General features: G+C 38.1%; 1 protein-coding gene across 1 annotated transcript in view; it reads right to left on the bottom strand.

Moving 5' to 3' along the window:
- INPP5F (inositol polyphosphate-5-phosphatase F) overlaps window positions 1-22,326 on the bottom strand; it is a 45,220-nt gene that overhangs the window by 15,393 nt on the left and 7,501 nt on the right. The window contains exons 2-8 of the mRNA XM_086752380.1: window positions 13,667-13,747; window positions 7,248-7,384; window positions 6,237-6,365; window positions 5,353-5,520; window positions 4,977-5,033; window positions 3,205-3,403; window positions 893-1,072 (exon numbers count right to left, since the gene is read on the bottom strand). Coding sequence (XP_086608506.1) covers window positions 893-1,072; window positions 3,205-3,403; window positions 4,977-5,033; window positions 5,353-5,520; window positions 6,237-6,365; window positions 7,248-7,384; window positions 13,667-13,747 — 951 coding nt within the window. The remainder of the gene's footprint in view (window positions 1-892; window positions 1,073-3,204; window positions 3,404-4,976; window positions 5,034-5,352; window positions 5,521-6,236; window positions 6,366-7,247; window positions 7,385-13,666; window positions 13,748-22,326) is intronic.

The raw sequence follows: 22,326 nt of genomic DNA, 5'->3' as shown, positions 1-22,326 counted from the left end.
TAATCTTTTGTTGTTGTTGTTGTTATTTTCAGCTCAAAAAAAAAAAACACAAACCAAAAAAACCAACCAACCAAACAAAAAACCAAACAGTCTTCAAGGACAGAAGATCAGACCTGCTAATGCTAGACGAGAATGTGAATCCAACACACAAGCTGGACTTGCAGAAGTACATACTTATGATCTAGGGTACCAGTCAACCCAATCCAGTGGGAGTCTGATTATACAAGATCATGACTACACTAGCTTCCTTCTGATTAAAGTTTCTCCTTTACAGTGCTAAACCTGGAGAAGATTCTGTTGACCACTATCTTTTAAGAAAGTTCAGAGTATGAATGCCTAGTTCATACAAGCATCCAGACTTGCCACACAGTCATCAGTATACATATGTTTTGGCTTTTGAGTGGAAAAGGAAGTAATTTACAAAGCCCACTAGATAGTACTTAATTTCAAAGACAACAAAAGCACACTACAGAACTGGCATTATATGAAATGTCTACATTTCCCCACATTGAAATAACAGTTCTTAAAGCAGAAAGAACCTTAGCGTAAGTCAATTTTGTGGGCAAAGATATTTGTAACACATCAGTGTCTAAAAGCAGGTTCTCAAAAGAGAAAGCCAAATTGTCTCCATTCTCAACACAGGAAACACTGTAACAAGTAAGATTAGGTATTTCATTAAATATTGATATTCAAGACCTGTTGGAATTTACAGTGGAGAAGAAGTCAGAGCTCCACATAGTTGCAATTAGAGTAGGAGTTAACTGGAGTCAAGTCACTACTGTTATTCCTAGCTTTTAGAAACTGCCAGTGAAAGACTAGCAGTGAAAGAACACTCCAATTAACCCATTTCTAAGGTAACTCTGATCTTTAGGTTTTCCACTCAAATACTTACTCTTGTCCAGTCGGGGCCGTGGGTTATATCTATATCCAACTTGGCTCCAGAAAACGGGCACAGAGCCTCTTGTTTGTATAAATGAAAGGGTATGATTATGAACATGAATCAGTTGCTCTGTCTCAACATAATTTGCCACATTCCCATTTTTATCAACACCTCTTCGCTTATACCGCATTCCTAGGAGGAATGAGAATGATCAATTCATATTTAAGTTTTAGTCTTAAGCATTAATAACTTGTTACTGTTTTTGACAACACAAGAAGAGATTTCTAGCCAAAATCCATGGTCAATGTCACTCGTATCCTAATCTCATCCTCAAAAGTTATGTTGACTCTATGGATAAAGTTTAGTTACTGATACACTATGAGCAGCAGAAAGTAAGTTGACAGGGCAAGGCAGTCTACTGGCACTATAAAGCCACAGATATATGTAGCCCACCCTAAATGATACACTACTATCTGTTCTGTCAAGTTTAGCAGAAAGTTTTGCTTTAGCACTTGGTATTTTCTGTGAACCTAACTTTTACTGACAGATGCTCCATTTCTCACCGTAAGAGATCCCACAAGCAGCCCAAGAAGATTTGTATGTTCCATAGAACAGAAGAGCTCCCCTCCTTGTTTTAACCTGTATACCCAATTCTGCACATTAAGAACAGACTACACAGCTTCTGACTACACAGTTTTTGTGCCTAGCCATCTCCGACCTGATCATTAAGCAGACAAGTGTTTGCATACTGAGGTTTGCACATCCTTTACTCAAAGGAGAGTACATCACAATTTCAGAAAGGATGCAGGTGGTAGCAAGGGATGGGAAAGGAATAAGTAAGTGTTTGGAGAAAGATTCAAGGCCATGTTTTACAGCATAGAAATTCTGTTTCAGAGAATCTGAACTCTGTTCCAAGTCTTGAAGTAGCATCAGTCCAAACTTTCGAACTGAATCTCAACGGCACTAAATAAGGACTATGGTAGAAAAGCAAAGAGGTTAGAAATGGGGAAGTGAAAAGAATGTAAAGTACTTGTTATAGGGACCTTTACATGGTCACAAAATGTCAAAGCTGTATTACAGCCTTTAGTCAGACAGGGGCTTTTAGACTAAAGCATCAGACACCCTTTACTTATGTCCTGCCACCAACAGCAGCTCTTACAGCAAAACCCAAACTAAATCATTGCACAGGAAGCTTCAGCTCCTTTGCTTTTGGTATCTCAACTTTTGCAGACACTAGGCTCTTACTCTGTTAAGCTTAAGAGCAGCTGTCTTTATTTGTCTCACGATACCTTTCCTTAAGGTCTTGGGCATGTTGATAATTCAGTGCAGTGGGTTTTTTTGTTTGTTTGTTTGGGGCTTTTTGTGGTGTTTGTTTGTTTGTTTTAATAAAAAGAATCAGTGTATTTAACACAGAAGTATCTTTGGCTTTCACAGCAGCTTTTCCTCTGGTTTTTGGGCGGGGAGAGTTGGAGTTTTTTTTTAACTATAATATCTCAGAAATGAAAACACTGAACTCTTGACTAAAATTCTGTATTACAAAATGAATTAATCACACAATCCTGTAATTATTTTTCAAAACATTGTATCAATTTACTAAAACAATCTTTCTGTATCAAGGGAAAAAGTTCTACACAGTTTATACCCTGGACTAGCAATCAGATGAGGACAGTGTCATTAATAGTAAGAGGGAATCAATAAGCAATTTCCTCTCTGCAATCTGCTTCTGCATCTGAAAAACAATTCAGTGTAAATAAGACATACTGCAAACTAGATACTGCTCTGAAATCCTTGAGTATTTTCTGAGTTGTTCTGACAAATAATTCTGCTGGGAACTGAATGAAATGCATTGAAGTGAGCTATGGTACAAAGGCCAGTCCCATATCAGGGACACCGTGGCCCTACACAAACATCTCTTGAGATGCAGGCATGCACACACACACTCCCCACTTTTCAAGTCTCTATTCAGCTGCTGTCAAAGCCCTCAATGGAAGACCTCTGAAAAATTAACTCACACCCAGGTCTACTGAAAATATCGTATTAGGAGAGAGCTGACAAGGTCCTAATCAAGGTGTTGTTTGCAAAGATGTAACTTTACTTCAGAACTGCGACCTGCAAGGATACATTCAGTGCCCAAGAGGAGACGGGTGAACCTCCCTTAGTAACTGCTGTAACTAACAGCTCTGGAGTGCTGTATGTGCTACAGCCTTTCCTTTGACAAGAGCTGACCATCTGCTGAACAACGCAGCACTCTTCCAAGTTTTATCTTCTGCATCCCTCTCCAGTGTTAAGGAACAATCCCAAAGCCTTGAACTATATTTGCCTACCAGCTCTGTGCCGACTCCGGCGTGAAATAAGTGCCACCAGAAATGTTGGATGAATGTCATCTACACAAGTTGATTCCTGAGGAGGAGTTTCAGGACTGCTCTTATCATCATCAGAAGATTCACTATAGTTTACTACAAGCTCTTCAATTTGCACAAATCCTTGTATGACGGGTATAATCCAGAAGTCCACTTCAGCATTCTGAAGGTTACAAAAGACATTTACATTCTTGTTGGTTCTACATTGCCTACAATTATTTCTGCCATTTCTCATGTTTATAAACAGTTGCTTTGCATGCTTTTCATGTTTTAAGAAATTTTTCCTATACCCTTGTCTTATTTCTGTAAAGGTACCAGCATTTTTCCTCCATTAGTCATAGGGCTTTTAAATCAGGAGGAAGAAAGAGAAAGCAACTAATATTTTTCTGTGTAGATGAAGCAAGCCAAATCCAGGCAAGGCAAAAAGCCTTCCTCTAGTCACAGCTATCTAGGGATAGAAGAGAACCCTACAATATTTAAAAGCTTCTTTTCCCCTTTCCCCAAAGGGAGTTTTCACACAATGTAACATCTGATGTTAAAACGCATTGAAAGCTCAAAGTAGTAACTTCTCACGTCAAAGACAGTCAGTTGAGATAGAGCAGCAAATATTGGCAATTTGTCATCTAGTTTCTGCTTTAAGGCAGTTTTAAAGCCTCTACGTGGACATACAGCTATCACATTTGTATAGGTAGATACATACAAATTTAAGTGTCAGGTATTTTAGCCTGTTTTCAGCAAAACATATTAGCACAAGCTTTATGTGGGCTAACTCAGTACCCAAGCCAACTGGTTCAGGGCTGCGCACATTAGTGCTTTGTCCCACTAAAACCTCCATTTCTTAAACAGAATTTAGATCCAAGTTCTGCACTAATTCAAGCTTATCCATTTATATCTTTTAACGTGAAAAACACAGCTAGTTAAACTCCTGCGTTGTATACAACCTTTCACAGAGCATCTAGATTTACCCTGCTCGGACTTCATAAGCATTAGAGTATATGAAATTATTATTGGAAGAGAGATGCAGGGTATAAGGTAAGATGTCCACTGTCATCTTTAAAAGAACCTAAGACTTGACCTAAATTGGCATATGGTAGTTCATCACTCAGTCCTTTATCTAGAAGGCTAATTTTAAAATAAGTAAGATTACATACTGAGAAAAAAAAGCGGTTGTTCTATGTTTCTTTGCTTGTGCCTATTAGCTAGGAAAATGCTTTACCTACTACTCCAAATACCTGTTCAAAATAACTTGTTCTACACTACCGCTACATTGATCAGCTACTCTGTTCAAGCAGAACAGTGTTTTCCACTTAGGAAGACAAAAATCTTGTCTCAATAGAATTTTGGAATTCAGAGTTTTTCTTTTCTGGCTCCTCCTCCTTATCAAATAATCAGCTCTGTCCAGGGATAATCCATTTCACAGATAAATCATAAGTTTACCTTCAGAAATCAGCACAAACATATCAAAGTTATTCTGCATTGCTTTACTGCAATAGAGTTTTAATTCAGCTAATATGCATTCATTCGCAATGATCTCAGGCTAACTAGAAGACGGCTGGAAGGCTGGCTGGAGGAAGAAGGATGCCAGATGCTTGGCTTCAGAAGGGACAGCCCTGATCCTGACCTGTCTGCCAAGCAGGTTTTTAAGCAAACTTCTATGAGGCCTTAAGTAAACATTTCAACTAAAACTAATGAATGGTTCTCATAATACAGATGTAACTGTTAGAAATAAGACTCACATCAATGCTGACGAGATCTTCAATCATGTGCTTGTTCCAAAAGAATCTGTCATCAACCTGTTTAAAACAAACAGCGCAGGTTTCACAATATTTTAAGTAAGGTTTGAGAATATCTTTGGTAAAGACACCGGTATTCTCTATGACTACACACAGAAGTCTAGTATTCACTACTTTTACATAACAGCTCTGTTCAATACATGCTGCTGGAGACTTTTGTTGTATTTCCTTGCACTGAAGCCGGTTACAGGGCAAGATCTTCAGTTGCTGTAGATTATACCAGCAGAGAATGTGACCAGTCAAGTTTGGACCACATACATTATCGAACACTACATCCCACAAAAGGAAAAAAATAAAAACCAAACCACTACACACTTACTTTTCGCCACAGTGGTAAGTTAGTTTTCTCACACGCACTCTGCCTCTGCACAGAATTTGTTAGGTCATAGGTCAGGCTGTAGTAAAAGGAGTCTGAATCCATGAACATTTTGAACAACTCCTCCAATAATCTTTTCTCCAGTTTCTCTTTTTCTTTGCTTTCTTTAATCTGAAAGAAAAGTAATGGCTTATGTCTTTCTGTTTGATTGAAAAAGATTCCAGCCATAATTGCTAAATGCCATTTATAATCTTGTAGGACAAACATTTTCTCATTGGGGAGGAAGATCTTAAAATTCCTAGTAGAGAGAAACATCAGGACCAGCATCTTTAGAAATGTCATACTATTACTTTTAGCAGTAAGGGCATTCAGAGCAGTCAAACTCTGAAACATACTACTTGAATGTAAGCTCCAGAAGTTTAATTCTCAAGAGTTTCTGTGAAATACTGCATCTACCCATTTCAATTTTAATATTGTTTGGATTTTCAAATCCAAGCCATTATTGTCTAAAAAGTGTTTTTATAAGATTGTATGGTGTTCTCCAAAGAACTGTGCACCAAATTTTGTCTCCAATTCTATATGGTAAGAGATGCTTATGCAGAGCAATCTGTAGAAGTTTAGAATCTCACTAGAAGCAAATCCTGGGAAGAAGGCACCCTATTAGTAATTCTGCCAAAATGATATAATTACAAGGATGAAAAATCATAGAAGAGTAACAGTTAAATAATCAAAAATTGAACTTCAAGACAGTAGTTGCACATTCTGCAGTTTTTCACTAGTTCTCTTTTTATGACTTAGTACTCCATTTCATCATCCACCACAACATTTGAATTATCAACTAAACATTTTGAAAAAAAAAAAACCAATAAAATAGTAGAAAGCTTTACCTTCTTTTTATTTGGAGCAGACACATTTGATTTAATTTGAGTAAGAGTCTTCAGCAGAAATTTTGTGTCATCTGGGGACTGCGTAATCTTCTCTGGCTTGTTTATCCCAAAATGGTGCTTTTTACAAAGCTAAATAATGATATTGAATTGAAGTCAATACTTAAATACTCTTAACAAGTTCAAGGAAATTTTAATTGACATATACACAAGTAAGACTGCAGTGTCCACAAACATAAGGGAGATACTCTGAAATACAGGGGAAACCCGCAGGTTTCTATCTATAGCATATTTCTCCCTCTTTCTTATAAAAGGTATTTTTTCCTGCGATTGTGAGAATCTCTCCAGCCTGGCATGACTTGAATATCCAGACCCACTTCAACTTTCCACCCAAACTACAGAGTAAATTAGTATTACTCACTTGTAATATAGACCATCACCGTAGAGACTATCACAAGTCACCCTGTTCCCCCATCATTCCCCCTCCGCCGCCACCATACACTTAAAGAAGCCTGAAGCCTGAAAGTAGAATTGTTTTCCCAACAGTCTACTAACCAGAGTGCACATCGTCTTCGAGTACTAGGATTTACTGAAAGTCTTACCATTCTAGTCATTAAGAGGTAGTCAGAAGAGTTTTTTTTTTAAGCAAAAAACCAAGGTTCCTCTCCTAGCCTATAGGTTTGTCCTTTTAGAGGACCCCAGTGGATTCAGTTCTGTTCTCAAATGATCTGTTGCTCAATTACATTAGTAAAATTCTGTTCTTGTGTAGTATTTTCAAGGGTCTTTATGAAATTTGGGTATAATTTTATTGTAATTTCCTTCCTTAGCAGAACTTCAGACTTCTATTTAAAAAATAAAAAGCTTTTAGTCAAAAAAGGTATTTGAAAAGCACAAAATGTTCAATACGTCTGCATACATCAGAAAGAGATGACATATGCTTAACTACTATATTTCACATTTAAATTCCACTGAAGCAGACGAGGGAAAGTCAGAATTCATTGAGAACAGCCATACCTCCAATTCCAAATCCTGAGGTTCAGTTTCAGAAAGTGGAATCACAGCAATCTTTGTTATTTTGCAAACTTCATGGTCTCCTGGAAGTTTGCCAATCAATGCTTTCTGACGAATTAAAAGTAGCCACCACGGTAAATCTGGAAAAAGATTAGTAAATGCTTTGATTTGTCTGTCAGGCATTCACTTCGATTAGTTCTCTCCAGTGTAAGACTCCTGCCAGGAACCATTTGACTAAAAGACTCCAATAAGTGATGATTCACTATTGCTATGTTTTAGAATTATACATTGCAATTTAAAAAAGCTAAAAATTACTCTAAAAAGCAATACTTACTCAGTCTCTAATATAATAAAGACATTTCATGAACTTATCCATTAGAGGTAAAGTTACTACTGCTTCATCTATAGCAATTAGGCAATCTCTATGATGATGCACATTCCCATCAATGTCACTAATTGTAGTATAATTTGAAAAGAATGTCTGGAGCTCAGACAAGAAGCTAAGATTTTCCCTTTGTACCTTCTGTTGTGTATAGAACAGCACAAAAGACAGACAGGTTACATCTGATTACAAGATTCACAAGTTAAGAAATCTGGTGAGCAAACATGGACTGCATCAGAAAGCAGCTCATGTATGTTCAAAGCTTCACAACATCATTCCTGAAGTATATGCATTTAAGTGGTGCAGAAGTTAATGAGCCAAAGATTAATGAAGATATTGGAAACAGGTGCATTCCACACAGATTCAATCTACATTTACAATTATAGCTTCAACACTTTAAGACGACCTTGAACACTTCAACTCAAATCTAACAAGGTATGCATAAGCAGCAGTATCTTCTGTCTAAAGAAAAGGAATAATCATTGTAAGTAGACTACTGTGCATTATGACACTCCACTCCTTATTTGGATTCTATATGACTATCTTTAGAAAATATATGTGCTTACATTGGATACCAAGAAGCCTTTAAAAGTTACAGATCCTCATACTTACAAACACACTGTGCGAACCAGAAGCTGCTTCCAAAAAAGGAAGATGTGGAAGGGGAATGAAGACACACACCACTTACTTAACGTATGTGATCTTCTAAAGGCAGTCCTGCACTACTTCCTGAACACAGATCAGAACCATAATCTCCACAGGATCACAGAGACAAGTCAGGTCAGAAGGGATCTCAGGATGTCACCCTGCTCAAGTAGGGCCAGTTCTGAGGTTGGACCAGGTTACTCAAAGCCATGACATAAGCATAGTCCCCAAAAAAACGGTCAAAGGATAGTAAATAAGGACAAGAGAGTGATAGCAAATGCCAGCAAGACAGTTATTCTCACCGACAGCAGCTGCTAGAACGGCTTTTCTGTACAGATACAGGCAAAATGACTTGGAGAACACCTGCCTTTGCCTCCAGTATTCCATGTTGCAACCACGGGAGTCAGGTGAAAATAAGAAAAGGGAAGCTGAGGAAAAACAGGACAAATTCTACACAACAGTGAGAAGACCAATGAGTAGGTAAGAAATTCCTTTTGGAAAGGGAAAATTGAAATGCTGCCAAAGACACCAGCAGTAGATGAAGATGTCTACCACTTCCCCTAAAAAGGAGGTCTACCATTTTCTATATTGCTTTGTAGTAGGCAAAACCAATACAGTCTCTGTAAACCCAGGGCAACCCAAGCTTAACAGAGGGTAGCAGAATAGGGCATCCCAACAGATACTTCTGTTGGGTGGTCCTATAATCTCATGTATTCCCACCTAGAGAAGGTTAGCCACACAACTTACTCCTATGAGGAGATCACCAGTGTATGTTAACAAACTAACCATACTCTTAAGAAAGGATACCATCTAGAGCTGCAGTGAAATAATCAACAGGATTTCATTGGGAAAAAGTATAATGTAAAGGCATTTCTAAGCAAATACACCTTACTGAAAACTGGAAAAGAAAAAGTCTCTGGCTACTCTTCAGTTTACCTCATATTAACAAAACCCAGTAGCAGTAAATAAGAACTATAAAGCTTAATACAGCCAACTGAGTTCTGCATCTTTTTACCATTAAAAAAAAAAAAATGCACTCAAAGCCATCTTGGTGTACATTTCAAAACTCTATTTGTATTACAGCCAGAGCCACAGAACATCAAAAGAAAACAGGAATTCCCCAGCAGACCAAAAGAAAAGAGTCAGGAAGTAATTATGCAGATGAAGTATGCCCTAAAGTAAAAGCTTCAACAATACCAATAGAAGCAGCATATTATAATTGCCAGCAATATCTAAGTAACTGAATCCCCAAATAGATTACATGTTTCTACAGTTAGAAGTAGTTCCATAGAATAGCTTTAAAATAAAAAGATTGTCTACTCAACGTGGCTGGTGTAGCGTGTATAGTAGAACACTACAGCTACACATCATTCCAGAAAAGTGTATGTTCAAAATCACCTACTCTTAAGATCTAATTTTCATTTCTAATGTTTTATCAACTGTGTCAGAGCAGATGGGAATAACCAATTTAAAGCACTGAAGTAAACTATTACCTCCCATTCCTCACTAAAACAGGAATTTAGCTCCTCTTTTGCTTCAACACTGTCAGCACATATTGCTGTTTACTTTCTCTAACATTTCCCAAACAATCTAGTATTTAGTTTCCCCAAAGGCTTTTGCAGTAACTTTTCTTAAACTATGCACAAGTTTACTGTAAGTACTGCTTTTTGCAAGTACTTTGATTTTAGCCAAGAAATACTGTATTACCATTCTCTTATTCAATTAACAATAAATAACTTGTTAGTTGCACGCAAAAAGAATGTTTTAAGTTGCTGACTGGATGGAGTTTGAAACAGCAGCAGTTACATCTCGTTGAAGATATTTCCGATGCTGAACCATTTATTGTTTATGTCAAGATTCAAAAGTGCACTAACAAAAGTGGCTTTCCTTTCCTGGGGATAGGGAAGGAGGAAATCCACTTCTCTTCTCTTCACTGAATCTATGGAACCTTGCCAGTAGCATTTAGTCCAGGTCTTAATTAACCAGCACTGGAAGAGCACACCAAATTGATAGAAATACAGACATTAAATTGCATAGAAGTGTGCTTCACCCAAGAAACAGAAAAACATGTGGTAGCAATGAAGGAGTTAATTGGAAGTTGCTGGAGCTAGTTAAGGAATCCAGCTTTGGTTGTAGTTAAATACACAGTTTTAACTCTAAGCATATTCTAGCACTACAATGTTTGATCAACTTGCCAAGTAGTCTCTGATCAAAAATTATTTAAAAGCTTGTAAATGACAACTTATACCATTAAAAAATATTCATGGACAAAAACTGTACCACTAGGAATTACTTCAATAATCAGGAGTCAGAGCCCATGTCCTGCCCCCCACCACGTGTTGTATGTGTCCATCCCCCCTCCTCACAAAGCATCTTAGTGTTTAAGAAAGTTCAGTATTGGGGAAGAACCAAATGATACTTTAAGTAGACTTTCATCTCCAGTGTGAGTGTAGTTATGTCCAGATGTAGAACTGACCCTCTCATGACAAAAATTCTTCAAAGAATTAAAAAACAAACCATGTAGTATTGGCTAGCTAATTTCTACAAGACTGCTTCTCTGCCACAGAAGCTTTCCTACAAACTCTCATGTACTAGGCCAGCAATAAAACCAGCATGATTAAGAGTAAATTAAATTCCATCCCTTAGTTACAGCAATCTGGCAAGGGTATTTCAATGCTAAATTAAGGACAGCCCAAGACTGACTACAGGGACATTACAAGGTCATCTTAGGACTACTCCAGCATTCTTGCATTAAGCAAGTCTTTGAAGAACATACAAGGATCTACATCCAAGATATTGAAGTGCATGTATGCTTAGGGACAGTTATAGAGTGCACTGGTAGCAACTTCAATACTTAAAAAGGTATTTAAAGTTTCCGGTATTGGTCAATATGTGCTAAGCATTTTTAAAAACACAGCAGTACTTATTTCCAACAATAGCTTATAACAAGATTCTGAGCAGGACAAGCCCATACAGGACTCCAGTTAGCCAAAAGAGCTTCAATAAGAGCTTCTGATCCCTATAGTCTGGGGGCAGGGAAGGAGAAATCAGAGCAACAAGTCCTCCTGTTCCAGAGCAGCTCTGGGAAAAAGCACATTCTGCCCAGCTTCCACAGCACAGTACTCTTAGTAAGTCTGGAGGTAATGCTCCAGCAATGTTAAATATTTATACAACTTCTGCTGATAAAGTTTCCATGTGACAAAGATTGATACAAGAATCAGTAATGAAGACAGGTTACTGTTACAGAGTGCTAGATGATTCAGCTGGAGGATTACATAAAACTACATCTGAATACAACCAAGCCAGAGCTCATTGTCAGTAACAGGTTTCAAGAGACCTATTTAAGACATCTCAGTCAGCCCTCTTGTTTTGACTGCAGCTCGATGGAGAACACTCATCAACAGCTGTTAGCAAATGTAAAGGAGCAGTAGTTCTCAGCAGAGGAGTAAAAATAAATAGCTGGAGATTGTACCTTTTTTCAGACATTTATGGTAGAAAATAAATGTCTGTTTACAGGACAGTTGCATCACTAAATACCACAGTATCGACAACAAGAAGGATAGCCTACGAACAGTTTGTGATGGTGTGATCTGAACAAGGCAGAGAGAAAATAAAATGGTTCCGCTGCCCTCAGTGGCAACTGACTGGAGTGCCTGGATGAGCATAATTTATTCACCAGCTCTATAGGACACATGGAAAGAAGAGCAGATATCAGGCATATTACCTGATAATCTTAATTTACTTGACAACAGCAAGCTGGCACCTGTTGAAGTGTCACATGATGAGGAGAGTTTCAACTCAGCTTCCATAAGCCGAAGTGCCTCACAATAAGCACACATGCAAGGATATTTGGTTGCCATAACATATTAGACCTTCCACAAATCATTTGGCAAGGTGTACCCCTTCAAAGGCTTTTATACTAGACCCCCTATGGGGGGCAGGAAGGTCTTTGTGTACCCAAGTGCTTGGTTTAAAAATCAAAACCACCACACACACACGAACCCATAATACACAAAAAACATGCTGAAAACAATCACTGAGCATTTTCCCACAGCAGAAAGGGGTCATTACTGGAGTTTAGCCATCATTCATCATGAACAGCACATGCTGAACAGCACAGACAACCTGGATGAGGAGAAGAGAAAGTGAGATGGCAGAGTCTGAAGCACTTCACGTCATCAGATCTGAAAGAGGATGGCTGAATAGATCTGTAGAATGAGCACAGACAAAAATAGCAGGTGAAATTCAAAGAAGACGAAGCAACGCAATTGGAAAGAGGACACGATCATAAGTTTCATGGAGAGATGGACTCTGAACTATTAATCTCAGAAATGGGACCGAGAGGTTACAGTAACTACAGAGCCAAACATTGCCTAGAACTAGATCTGCCATACGGTCATGCAGTGGTGTGCCAGTCCCTGTTTTCCTTCCTCCTCTACTGCTAGTATGCCACTGCCATCCCGACTAATCTGCTTCTATTCAACGAACCACAAACATCTGATCCATGTCAGCACTTAATCCATCCTGCTATCCTGGAACACACTTGAAACTTTACCTGTATTGATCATATTGCCGGGCACTACTTTAAATGCAGGGTCTAAGCATTCACAAAAAGAACGGCACACCATAAGTGAGGCAGAGTTTATGGCTAGCTTTCCTGCCTTCAGTAAATAGATATCCAGAGCTCTACTGGCAGAAGAATCTCTCTAGACAAAGCTGGTATATATCGAAATAAACATTAATCATGGCTACAGGAGTTTGCAGCTCACTAAAGCTAAAAGAGCACTGACCTTATTTTACAGGGAAAACTTAGTAGAATCAGTTAGAGACAGGCTTACCATTAAGTCACAATGCACTTTACACTTGCTTTCATTTTACAGCTATGTCTTACTTTTAACCACAAATAAGTTTAAGTGTTCCTTTTACTTTCAAATAGTCATATACCAAGGTAGTAATTATTCTTCAGGTTTTCACATAGCAGTGAGAATTCAAGCTTTATATTTTTGTGAAACCTTCCATCATTGGTTTTTGCACTGTACCATAGAAGACCAACAAAAAATTGCTGGAAAGGATTATTGAAAAAGGTGCAAGACTTATGCAACTCACATGGAGCTGCAGATTGAACTTCAAACACAAATTTCTACTCTTTGTGAATGCAGTTCTCCATTTTTACAGAACAGCGACAAACCAAAATACATACACTAGAAAGTTGAGGGAATTTGCATCTGCAGCTATAACAAAATCACTTTAACAAGTTCACATAGTTGTGGAGTACTCCTCCACTGCAAAGAACACTACATAATTCCATTTGAGTTACACAGTATTATTTGTTGTATCACCGACTTTAAAACAAAGTGCATTACCAGTAAAAAAAAAAAACCCAACAACTACATACCTGTATGAAGCTGAACTTTACCAATGACTCCCTCTACCAGGCCCAGACAAATGGGATTCCAAGCCAAAAGAAGATCAGTGGCTGCAAAAAAAAAAAAAATAAAGCTCATTGTTTGCTTGGCTTTTGTTTGTTTGTTTGTTTTAAGTAAACTCAACAAGACAATTAATCCAGTGAAGGCCATTCTCTCCACTTTCCCCACCTTAGAGGGTAGAAAATACACAATGACTCTTGCAATAAGATACATAACACTGTTCAATTTTTTGCTTGTTACCAAGTAGCTATGACCAAATCACTAAGTTTGCAATTGAAACCCCTACCCTAGACATTTCAGAAAGAAAAAAAAAAAAAGTTATTTTAGGCTACAGTAATTCAGCTTAATGGAGGCTAAATTCTTCTAATGTCCATTACAACTTGTAACTCAACTGAAGTTTTACATGGCTATAGTGAAATTGAGTACAGGTCATTAAGTTAACAATGTAGCTTCAAAAACTTAACAGAAGTTAACTTTTAGCCCCAGCTCTCTCCCATACCTATCCAATTACTATTAGTTTCACATCCTGACAGGCTGAGAGAGTTGGGGCTGTTCAGCCTGGAGAAGAGGAGGCTCCGGGGAGACCTGATAGCGGTCTTCCAATACCTCAAGGGGGCCTACAGGAAAGATGGGGAGAAGCTGTTCAGTAGGGCCTGTTGTGATAGAACAAGGGGTAATGGGTTTAAATTAGAAGAAGGTAGGTTTAGATTAGATATGAGAAAAAAAATTTTTTACAATGAGAGTTGTAGAGCACTGGAACAGGTTGCCCAGAGAGGTGGTGGATGCCCCATCCCTGGAAGCGTTCAAGGCCAGGCTGGATGAGGCTCTGAGCAACCTGACCTAGTCAGGGATGTCCCTGCTTCTTGCAGGGGGGTTGGACTAGATGACCGTTGAAGGTCCCTTCCAACTCTAACTATTCTATGATTCTATGATTCTATCCTCTTTCTATACACACGTACACACACACTTCCTCTTTTGTTAGAATACTCTCAACGGTTACATGGAATACCAAAGTAGACAAAGTTAAGTTTTAGGTTTCCAGTTCTCCTACTGTTAAGAAATTCCAGTGAACTACATAAGAAATAGAAGAGAGAGCAAGAAGGCGACATTATCAGCTTTCTAGTCTGTGAAGGGCACCCCTCTCCACATGCATTCAAGCCATCACTTGATGCAAGTCAGTAAGACAGTATAAACACTAAGAGTATCCTGGGGTCACAGGCACACATGGTTGACAGTCAGTAAGAGTTTCTAGCAGTGGTGTAGTACCTGCTGAAGAGTTCAAGACTGTGGGAAAGAATAAATTTAAGTCAGATCTTTTAAGTGAAAACAAATCCTTAAAAGCAATTAATATCTGTGTAGGAGAGAACAAACTTGCAAAGGAGAAAAGGCTTTTCTATATCAAGAAGGACAAGAAGCTTGTTGTCTACCAAAACTCACTTGTTCCAAGGTGGAAGAGTTTCTCCAGTTTTAACATCCAGACAAATTAAATATCTTAGCTCCTGGTGTAAGTAGATAAACATTTGAAAGAACAAACTCAAACAATATCATAAGACATAGAAGAGTACAAATTATCCACCTACACACACTTTATTTACAAGTCCTTAGTTTCTTCTCAGAAGTCTGAGATCTGCAGGTTACAACTGATAGTCCAATATTTACATACTTATTTCCAAACACTATGTCCTCCTTGAAACACTTTTAATCCAGACTTTTCTATTCCAAGAATGCATATTTATTCCTAGCTTTCAGCATAACATTTCATAGTAAACCAGACTCAGCTAATTTCATCATTAAATACAAGCATTTACAAGAGATACAACAGAAACGGTTTAAGTCAGGACAGATCGAAACTGAACTCTTAGGTGGGATACATCACATGTGCTTGTATGCAGACAAGCAAGAACTAAGAGCACATGGTAGCAGAATCTGAAGCGAAGTTTGCAGGAGGCAGTACAGAGCTACAATTAATGTGTGTAACCAGACAGCACTGTTTAACGGACTACAGCTGCAGAGAAATTCCTCGTTCATCCGTTTCACTGCAAGAGTGGTAGAGACAGTTACTTGGTCTGTACAGAACCTACTATGAATTGCACCATAATTAAATGAGTTTCTTAAGGAGACTAATACAGGTAAGTGAGTACCAGGAAATGAGTGTCAATGGCTTTGACAGCATGAACAATTTGATTCACCCTCAAGCCTTGCTAAAGTACCTAAACTCACCTGGTATCTGTATGCTAAAGACTTGTGCTCATCCAGAACAAGTTCTAGGACAGCCTGAACTCAGGGGTTCAGTCTAAATAATGTGCAGGAGCACCTGTATGCTGACTGGAAAACCCGCACTATCAGACTTACAGGAAAGAGGAACACAGGCAGCTTTCCTCACTTCCACCTTCTTTCCCAGTTCACCTACACAATCCCAGAGTCTTGTCTTCACCCCGGAAATTTTCTAGAGCTTTATTGTCTCAGACTTCATCTACCTTTTGCTATCTTTGCCATTGACTTCCACATTCATAGTCCATTGTGAGAGCTAAAGAACAACTACATACATCAAGCAGCCAAAAAAGCAGCTAGGCACAGGGGGAAATTTAAATAACCAAACCACTGAAGGTTTAGCAAAGCTACTACAAACCTACTAATCTAGAATACCATCTAAGTCTTTTTTTAAATAACTGATTTCCTGCTATAAGAAGATATATTAGTAGGAAAGCTGTAGTTAATAAGTGAGGGTTTTTGTTTTCTAGTAGCTTACAAGAGATCAAAAAAAAGAGAAAACAAGATGGTTTTAACTAGAAATATAAGGAAGTGACAGTTTAGACTTGCCTGCAAAAGGTCATAAGGAAACTGGTATCAGGGACTGTAGGATAAGTGGGTCTCATGGAGCTGTTCTACTAGTTTTGTGAGTTACTCCAACTTATGTAGCCCTAGACAAAGTCACATGCTGTGTCCAAGACTTCTAAAGGAACACTGCTCCCTAGTAGCGCAGAGTCACAATAAGAACTGACTTTAAGTGAACCTAGGAGTCAGAGTTCAGACCCTAGACAGGCTTTGTAGAAAAGAGAATGCATTTGGAGTTAAATGTACATTATACTTTAAGAGCTTAAAGACAACAAATACGGATCGACCAGCTGGACAGCACTGACTCTGAAGAAAAATGTCATTAGCAAGCTACTAACAGTGAAGGCTGACTGTTTCGAGGAAATTTTCCATGGGGAAGGCAGGGCATAGGAAAAAGAAACAACACATATTTAGTGACGTCTGAGGAGATCAATATCATTTTTTCAGTGTCCAAGGAAGCCTAGATGTGAAGAAGTCTTACTGGAGAAATGCCTGTAGGCTGTGAAAAAATACTAATCACACTGATTTCCTTGGTATCACAAGACTTTTTCCTTACACTATGTCTAGAGACCTTTCTATCAGAAAGTATGTGTGACAGCACAGAAGAAAGTTGGTTTTAGTTAAAACATATCTGGTTCTGATCAGAACTGGGTTACTGGTTATAGCTCAATTTCCCGCGTGACAGCCATACGTTGACTCAGAGCCAACATCCAATTGTGCTGAAGAAATAGCACTACGGTAAATACCAATATCAACCTCTTACTCTTGAGGAGTACACTCTGGAAAGGTAAGATGGATGAACCAAATTAAAAGGTTTAACTACTGTTCCCCCACCTACTCCCAAAGAACATGGGCTTTCATGTTGAGTGCAGTCCTACTTACTCTGTTTTGGAAGAAGCTGTCTCCAACTTTTGTCTAATACTGTAAAATTGTTAAAGACTGTTCACTTGCAGTCATTTAGTCTGGCAATTCTGGCAGCAGCTATCTTCAGCCACCATCTTGTATCTATGAAAATTATACCCACTTAATCTTTGCTTATGTAACAACTTTAAACATACAGAGATTCTAGAAAGTTAACTGCAAGCCTGCAGGAGATTGGCCTTTAGCTGTAAAATACAGCAGAATTTAAGAGGCAGTATAAGTTGGTAGACAGTGATAGATGTTACAGGAGGCATTAACATCTTTTTAAAGCCAAGGGGGAAAGTAACCACACAAAACAAAACTGTAAATCCTCAGTTAAAAGTTTTCAGATAGCATACACAAGATATGTGTGGCCACATTTCTGACTGCTGAATGCTAAAACAACACATAAGTTTAAGAATAAATAAATAAGAGAAATGCCTTAGCAATAATACTTACCTTCTGCAAGGCTCTATCAAAGGAAATACTGGACTTCACACCCAAAACAGACTGAATGCTTTGAGATACAACGTGAAATACAATTTATCAACACAGTTACTCTGGTTTCCCCGCACAAACTTATCTTCCTATAGATCCCATACTAGTTGTCTAGTGATCTCCTGAAACTCAGCCAGCCAGGAATAAAGACTTATCAACCTGAGACTGCAACACAACGTTGTTGAAACAGACTTCTTACAGTACTGTGCCGGTGATAATAAGCACTGCTAAAACAGTCATTGTCCTTCAAAACACAAAGGAAGATGTGTACAGAAAGAATCGCTACAAGCAGTGAGCTGAGCCCCATGGAAGAAGATCTTCCCTGTCTCAGGGAGTTCTCTGGTGTCCTCAAGCATATTTTAATTTGAGAGAATTGCCAGTTTTGATATGTCTTAACACATGCCCCTAATACTTTCAGAGATGTACCTGCTTATGAAGTTTCTATCTCACAGTGCAAAATTACTCATTCTTTCCCTTCTCCCACTAAGTTCAAGCTATTGGAATAAGCTTGCCTCTTTTTGTTGATTCCTGTCAGAGATTAACAATACATTTAGTATTCACAGTGATTGTACCAGCACTGTAGTCACAGCACAATAGAACTTCCATCACAAATTTGGAACAAAACCAGCTTTGATGTGATTACTTCCACCACCTCCCCTCAGAGTTTACCAGCAGTGATGCAGGGCCATGTAATGCCAAACAAATTTTTTAATTCTTTGTGCTTATACAAATGTAACCCTGAAAAGGATGATACAAAAGCAACCTGATAGAGCATCAAAAGCCAAGACTGCTTTCCAGCTCTTTCTCCAGTCTACCACCAGCAGAGCTGGTCCAAGGTCAGGTACAAATTCTGATAAGAAAAGAAATCACTGCTTTGGGATAAGCACTTGCTCAAAACTGAGTAACTCTAGACAAGTCTGAAGAGTTTAAGGAAGCAGGCTATCAGCTTCCTTTGAGGAGAAAGCAGGGAAAAAAAAAAAAATTAATTGGTAATCACTTGAATCCAGCCCTTAGTACTGAGCCACTGCCTGGTTCAATCCATCAAATAGCTATAACCATTTATCTTCCAATCTTGCTGTAGTTCAGGGAGTATACTCCTCCTACCTTCCAGAAACTTTGTCAGCTTTCAGCAATGGACCTTGGCTAGAAAGTATTTCCTGTCACTGTACTGAGTGTAAAAACATACAAAAACATCACTGAGCTTCAAGCTCAATTTATATGTAAGTGTATAAACATAGATATAGATGCACGTTATTTCTCAAAAATTCTTTCCATAGTCTGAGAGAATAGCAATTCTGATAATCATTCTCACCATTCAAGACAAGCAATAGACATTTTATACATTAAGTAAAAGTTCGGTAACTCACTGTAAATACCCAAAGTAAATCTTTCAGCTGTATTAATATAACATTTGACACCTGAAGAGTTAAATTGTAGGAAAAAAAACTTCAGTAATAGAATTTTTAAATAGATTTGAGATTTTTTTTTTTTCTTCTTTGAATTGTGCCTGCTTTAGATCAAAGATAACTACATGACTATTACTGGCACTATTTGACCCTTATGACCTCTTGCGGCTTTTCAAAAGGAAGCCTGCTTCTAAGTTCCAGCTCATCTTTGAATAGTGTTCTGAAATATTAGCCAGGATTAAGAGATTACAAATTAACTGGGAAGACTTAAGAGTATAAACTTGAACTTCTTTCTCTTGTAGGACTACTTACACAAACAGGCTAATTAAGTTTTCCTTTCAGCACAGATTTCTAAATTTACATTTAAGCCACTATAATTGCAGAAAGATGAAATGTTAAGACATTTGGTATTACAAGTACAGGCTCTTAATTGTCATGAAGTGTCGGCTTTATTTACTTGCATATTTTCTACTAAACTTTAAACAAGTTATTCCTTCAGTTAATCACCTCTTTCAATTATCTTTAATCTGAATTTTTTATACAACTTGTGCTGTGTATAGTCTTGAGAGCCCTCACTTGGAATTTAAATGCTTTGCATAAACAAAACCACCACTACTCCCCAGTCCACCCTGCCACGTACACACCTTAAGAAGCCTACAGCTAGGCTGTGCTAGGAGGATTTCAAAGAAATCCCAGTTAGTCTTCTCATTGCTACTACACCTTACAGCCTTGCTAGAAAGCCTGCTTATCCTCCAATAACAAGAAGCACGTTTTCAAAACAGTAATTCAGTGCAAGTTTCTTGCAGAGTGCCCGTCCCAACCGCAGACGCACAGCACGCTACAAAGTACACATCCACTCACTTGTGTCTATGAAAATCAAACAGTGATTTAGTTTCTTTGGACACTTGACTTCAGTATCTCAAAGTCAGACAAGATGAACAGGAACAGTTCAAGCACAATCCAGGTTCTACAGTGACAGATTTAAAGCAGTGGGGATGGAAGTGTATCATTTTTTATTATTGCTACAAAAGCAGGATGCAAGTCCCAGAGAAAGTACCTAGCAAAAATGAATCCTTACTGCTCTCTTTGATAAATAACACTTCTTTGTATTCTGCTGCAGTTATAAAATCCCCCAAGTCATCAGGCATTGCTCAGGAAACTTGAAAACACACAGAAAATGTTCAGTTGTCTGGAGAGTATCCAGTATTACAAGTAATTACACAAGGACCTCCTGTACTAGAAGTGGTAACAAACTGCTAACAGTTGTTGTTACTAGGTGAAACATCTTCCCTCCAAACAGAATCTGACCCTGTAGATTAGTGGTCTCCAAACTTTTTTTATGACATACCACATGAGTAAAAAAAATATTTCAGTATGTACCCCAAAGATACATGTATTGATATATAAATTATATACATGTTCTACTGGACTAATATTATACACATTAGACACATTTCAACCACTCGAAATTAGAATCATCTCCTCACCCCTTCCACAAATCTGTAAGCAGTGGACTCTTAAAATGCAAAGAGGCACTAAGCCACTGAAGCTCCGTGGGTTTGGTTTTGGTGGAGGTTTTTTTTTTGTTGTTGTTCTGGTTTTGGTTGTTCAAGTTTTTTTACTTCAGAATTTCCCTTTATTCTTCCTCTGCACTGCTGAACTCTGCTAGTAAGCACAGACTTTCTCAGAAGTGATACAGGCGAGGAAACAATCTTTTATCCTTCCAACACAAACACTGTATTAATTTGTATTCTTAAAGACCAACACACATTCCCATTTTCAGCTGGTACTTCAAAGCTCAAGTTGGTTGTGGGTATATCCTTGAAGCCAGGAAAGCAGTAGGTTGTGTGCATTATTTTTTAATCCTATTTACTTTATAAGAAGGAAAGTTATCAGAAAGGCAGGAGAAATTTTATTCAAACCTACTTACAAAACTGACAGTTTAAATACTACATTCACTCATTCTGAAGATCTGCTGTTTTAAGTTTGCTCAGTTACTGCTATACTCACAAGAGAATGCAAGAAAGTTATCCCATCCTCAAAAGATTTAAATACAAACATTAATTGAGCAGAAGGCTTCCACAATTATGAAAAATAGTTTGTTTTATTTATCACTGAACAGCTAATGCTTAAGGGCCATAAGAGAAATACTGGTATAGCTGTGGTGAGCCAAGTCCACGCAAGGTAAGATTTTCCCTCACTGTCACCGTTTCTTCTCACTCCATAATTAACTTTCCTCTCCGACTGCCCAACTAATCAAACTCAAAGCAGAAACAGAATGATGGACTGGGAACACCCATTTCAAACACTAATTAAGGGACTTATACTAAAAAAAATTTGGCACATGTGTCTCGGGAACAGAAAGTAAAAGATTTAACGCCACACACACACCTCCCACACATTCCCCCATGCACTTTTTTTTTTTTTTTTAACTCTCAGGGACAAACTGACTATTTAATCAAATGACAACAAGCAATAAATAATTTAAACATAACTGGAAGACATGTCAGTATAGAGAAAAACATAGGCATCAGCCATATGCGGGAAAGTTGCTATTTTTCCTAAACCAAGAAACAGATAAGGAGAAAACAAACTGAAAGTTAACAATTAATGACAGACGAGCACATTTGCCCTTTACATTTTGCAATTACCTCTTGGGAAGGTCATATACTTTTGAAGTTGGCTTGGAATTCTGTTTTGCACAATGCTGGCATCTTTTATGTGATTTACTTCAGCATCTCGGTATGATCTTGCCTACTATTCCCAACATGTTATCAGAGATAAAGACCTACTACGTTATTCAAAATAGAGCATAAGTTTGAGCTCAAAGTATGTTCAGGCGGCTTGTTTTCAGTTTTTCAAAGACACAATGAACACTGTTTCACAGCTTCAATGCATATAAGATTTCTTCCTTAAAAGGAAACCTAAGTGTTCAAGCGGAATTTCATTCACTTCGGTTCGGCTTTTCAGGAAAGAAAATCTGTTTATTA

The sequence above is a fragment of the Chlamydotis macqueenii genome, chromosome 7 (genome assembly GCF_036417535.1).
Source record: "Chlamydotis macqueenii isolate bChlMac1 chromosome 7, bChlMac1.mat, whole genome shotgun sequence".
Classification (NCBI taxonomy): domain Eukaryota; kingdom Metazoa; phylum Chordata; class Aves; order Otidiformes; family Otididae; genus Chlamydotis; species Chlamydotis macqueenii.
The sequence above is the reverse complement of the archived record's forward strand: the minus strand, read 5'-3'. Positions and strand labels throughout refer to the sequence as shown.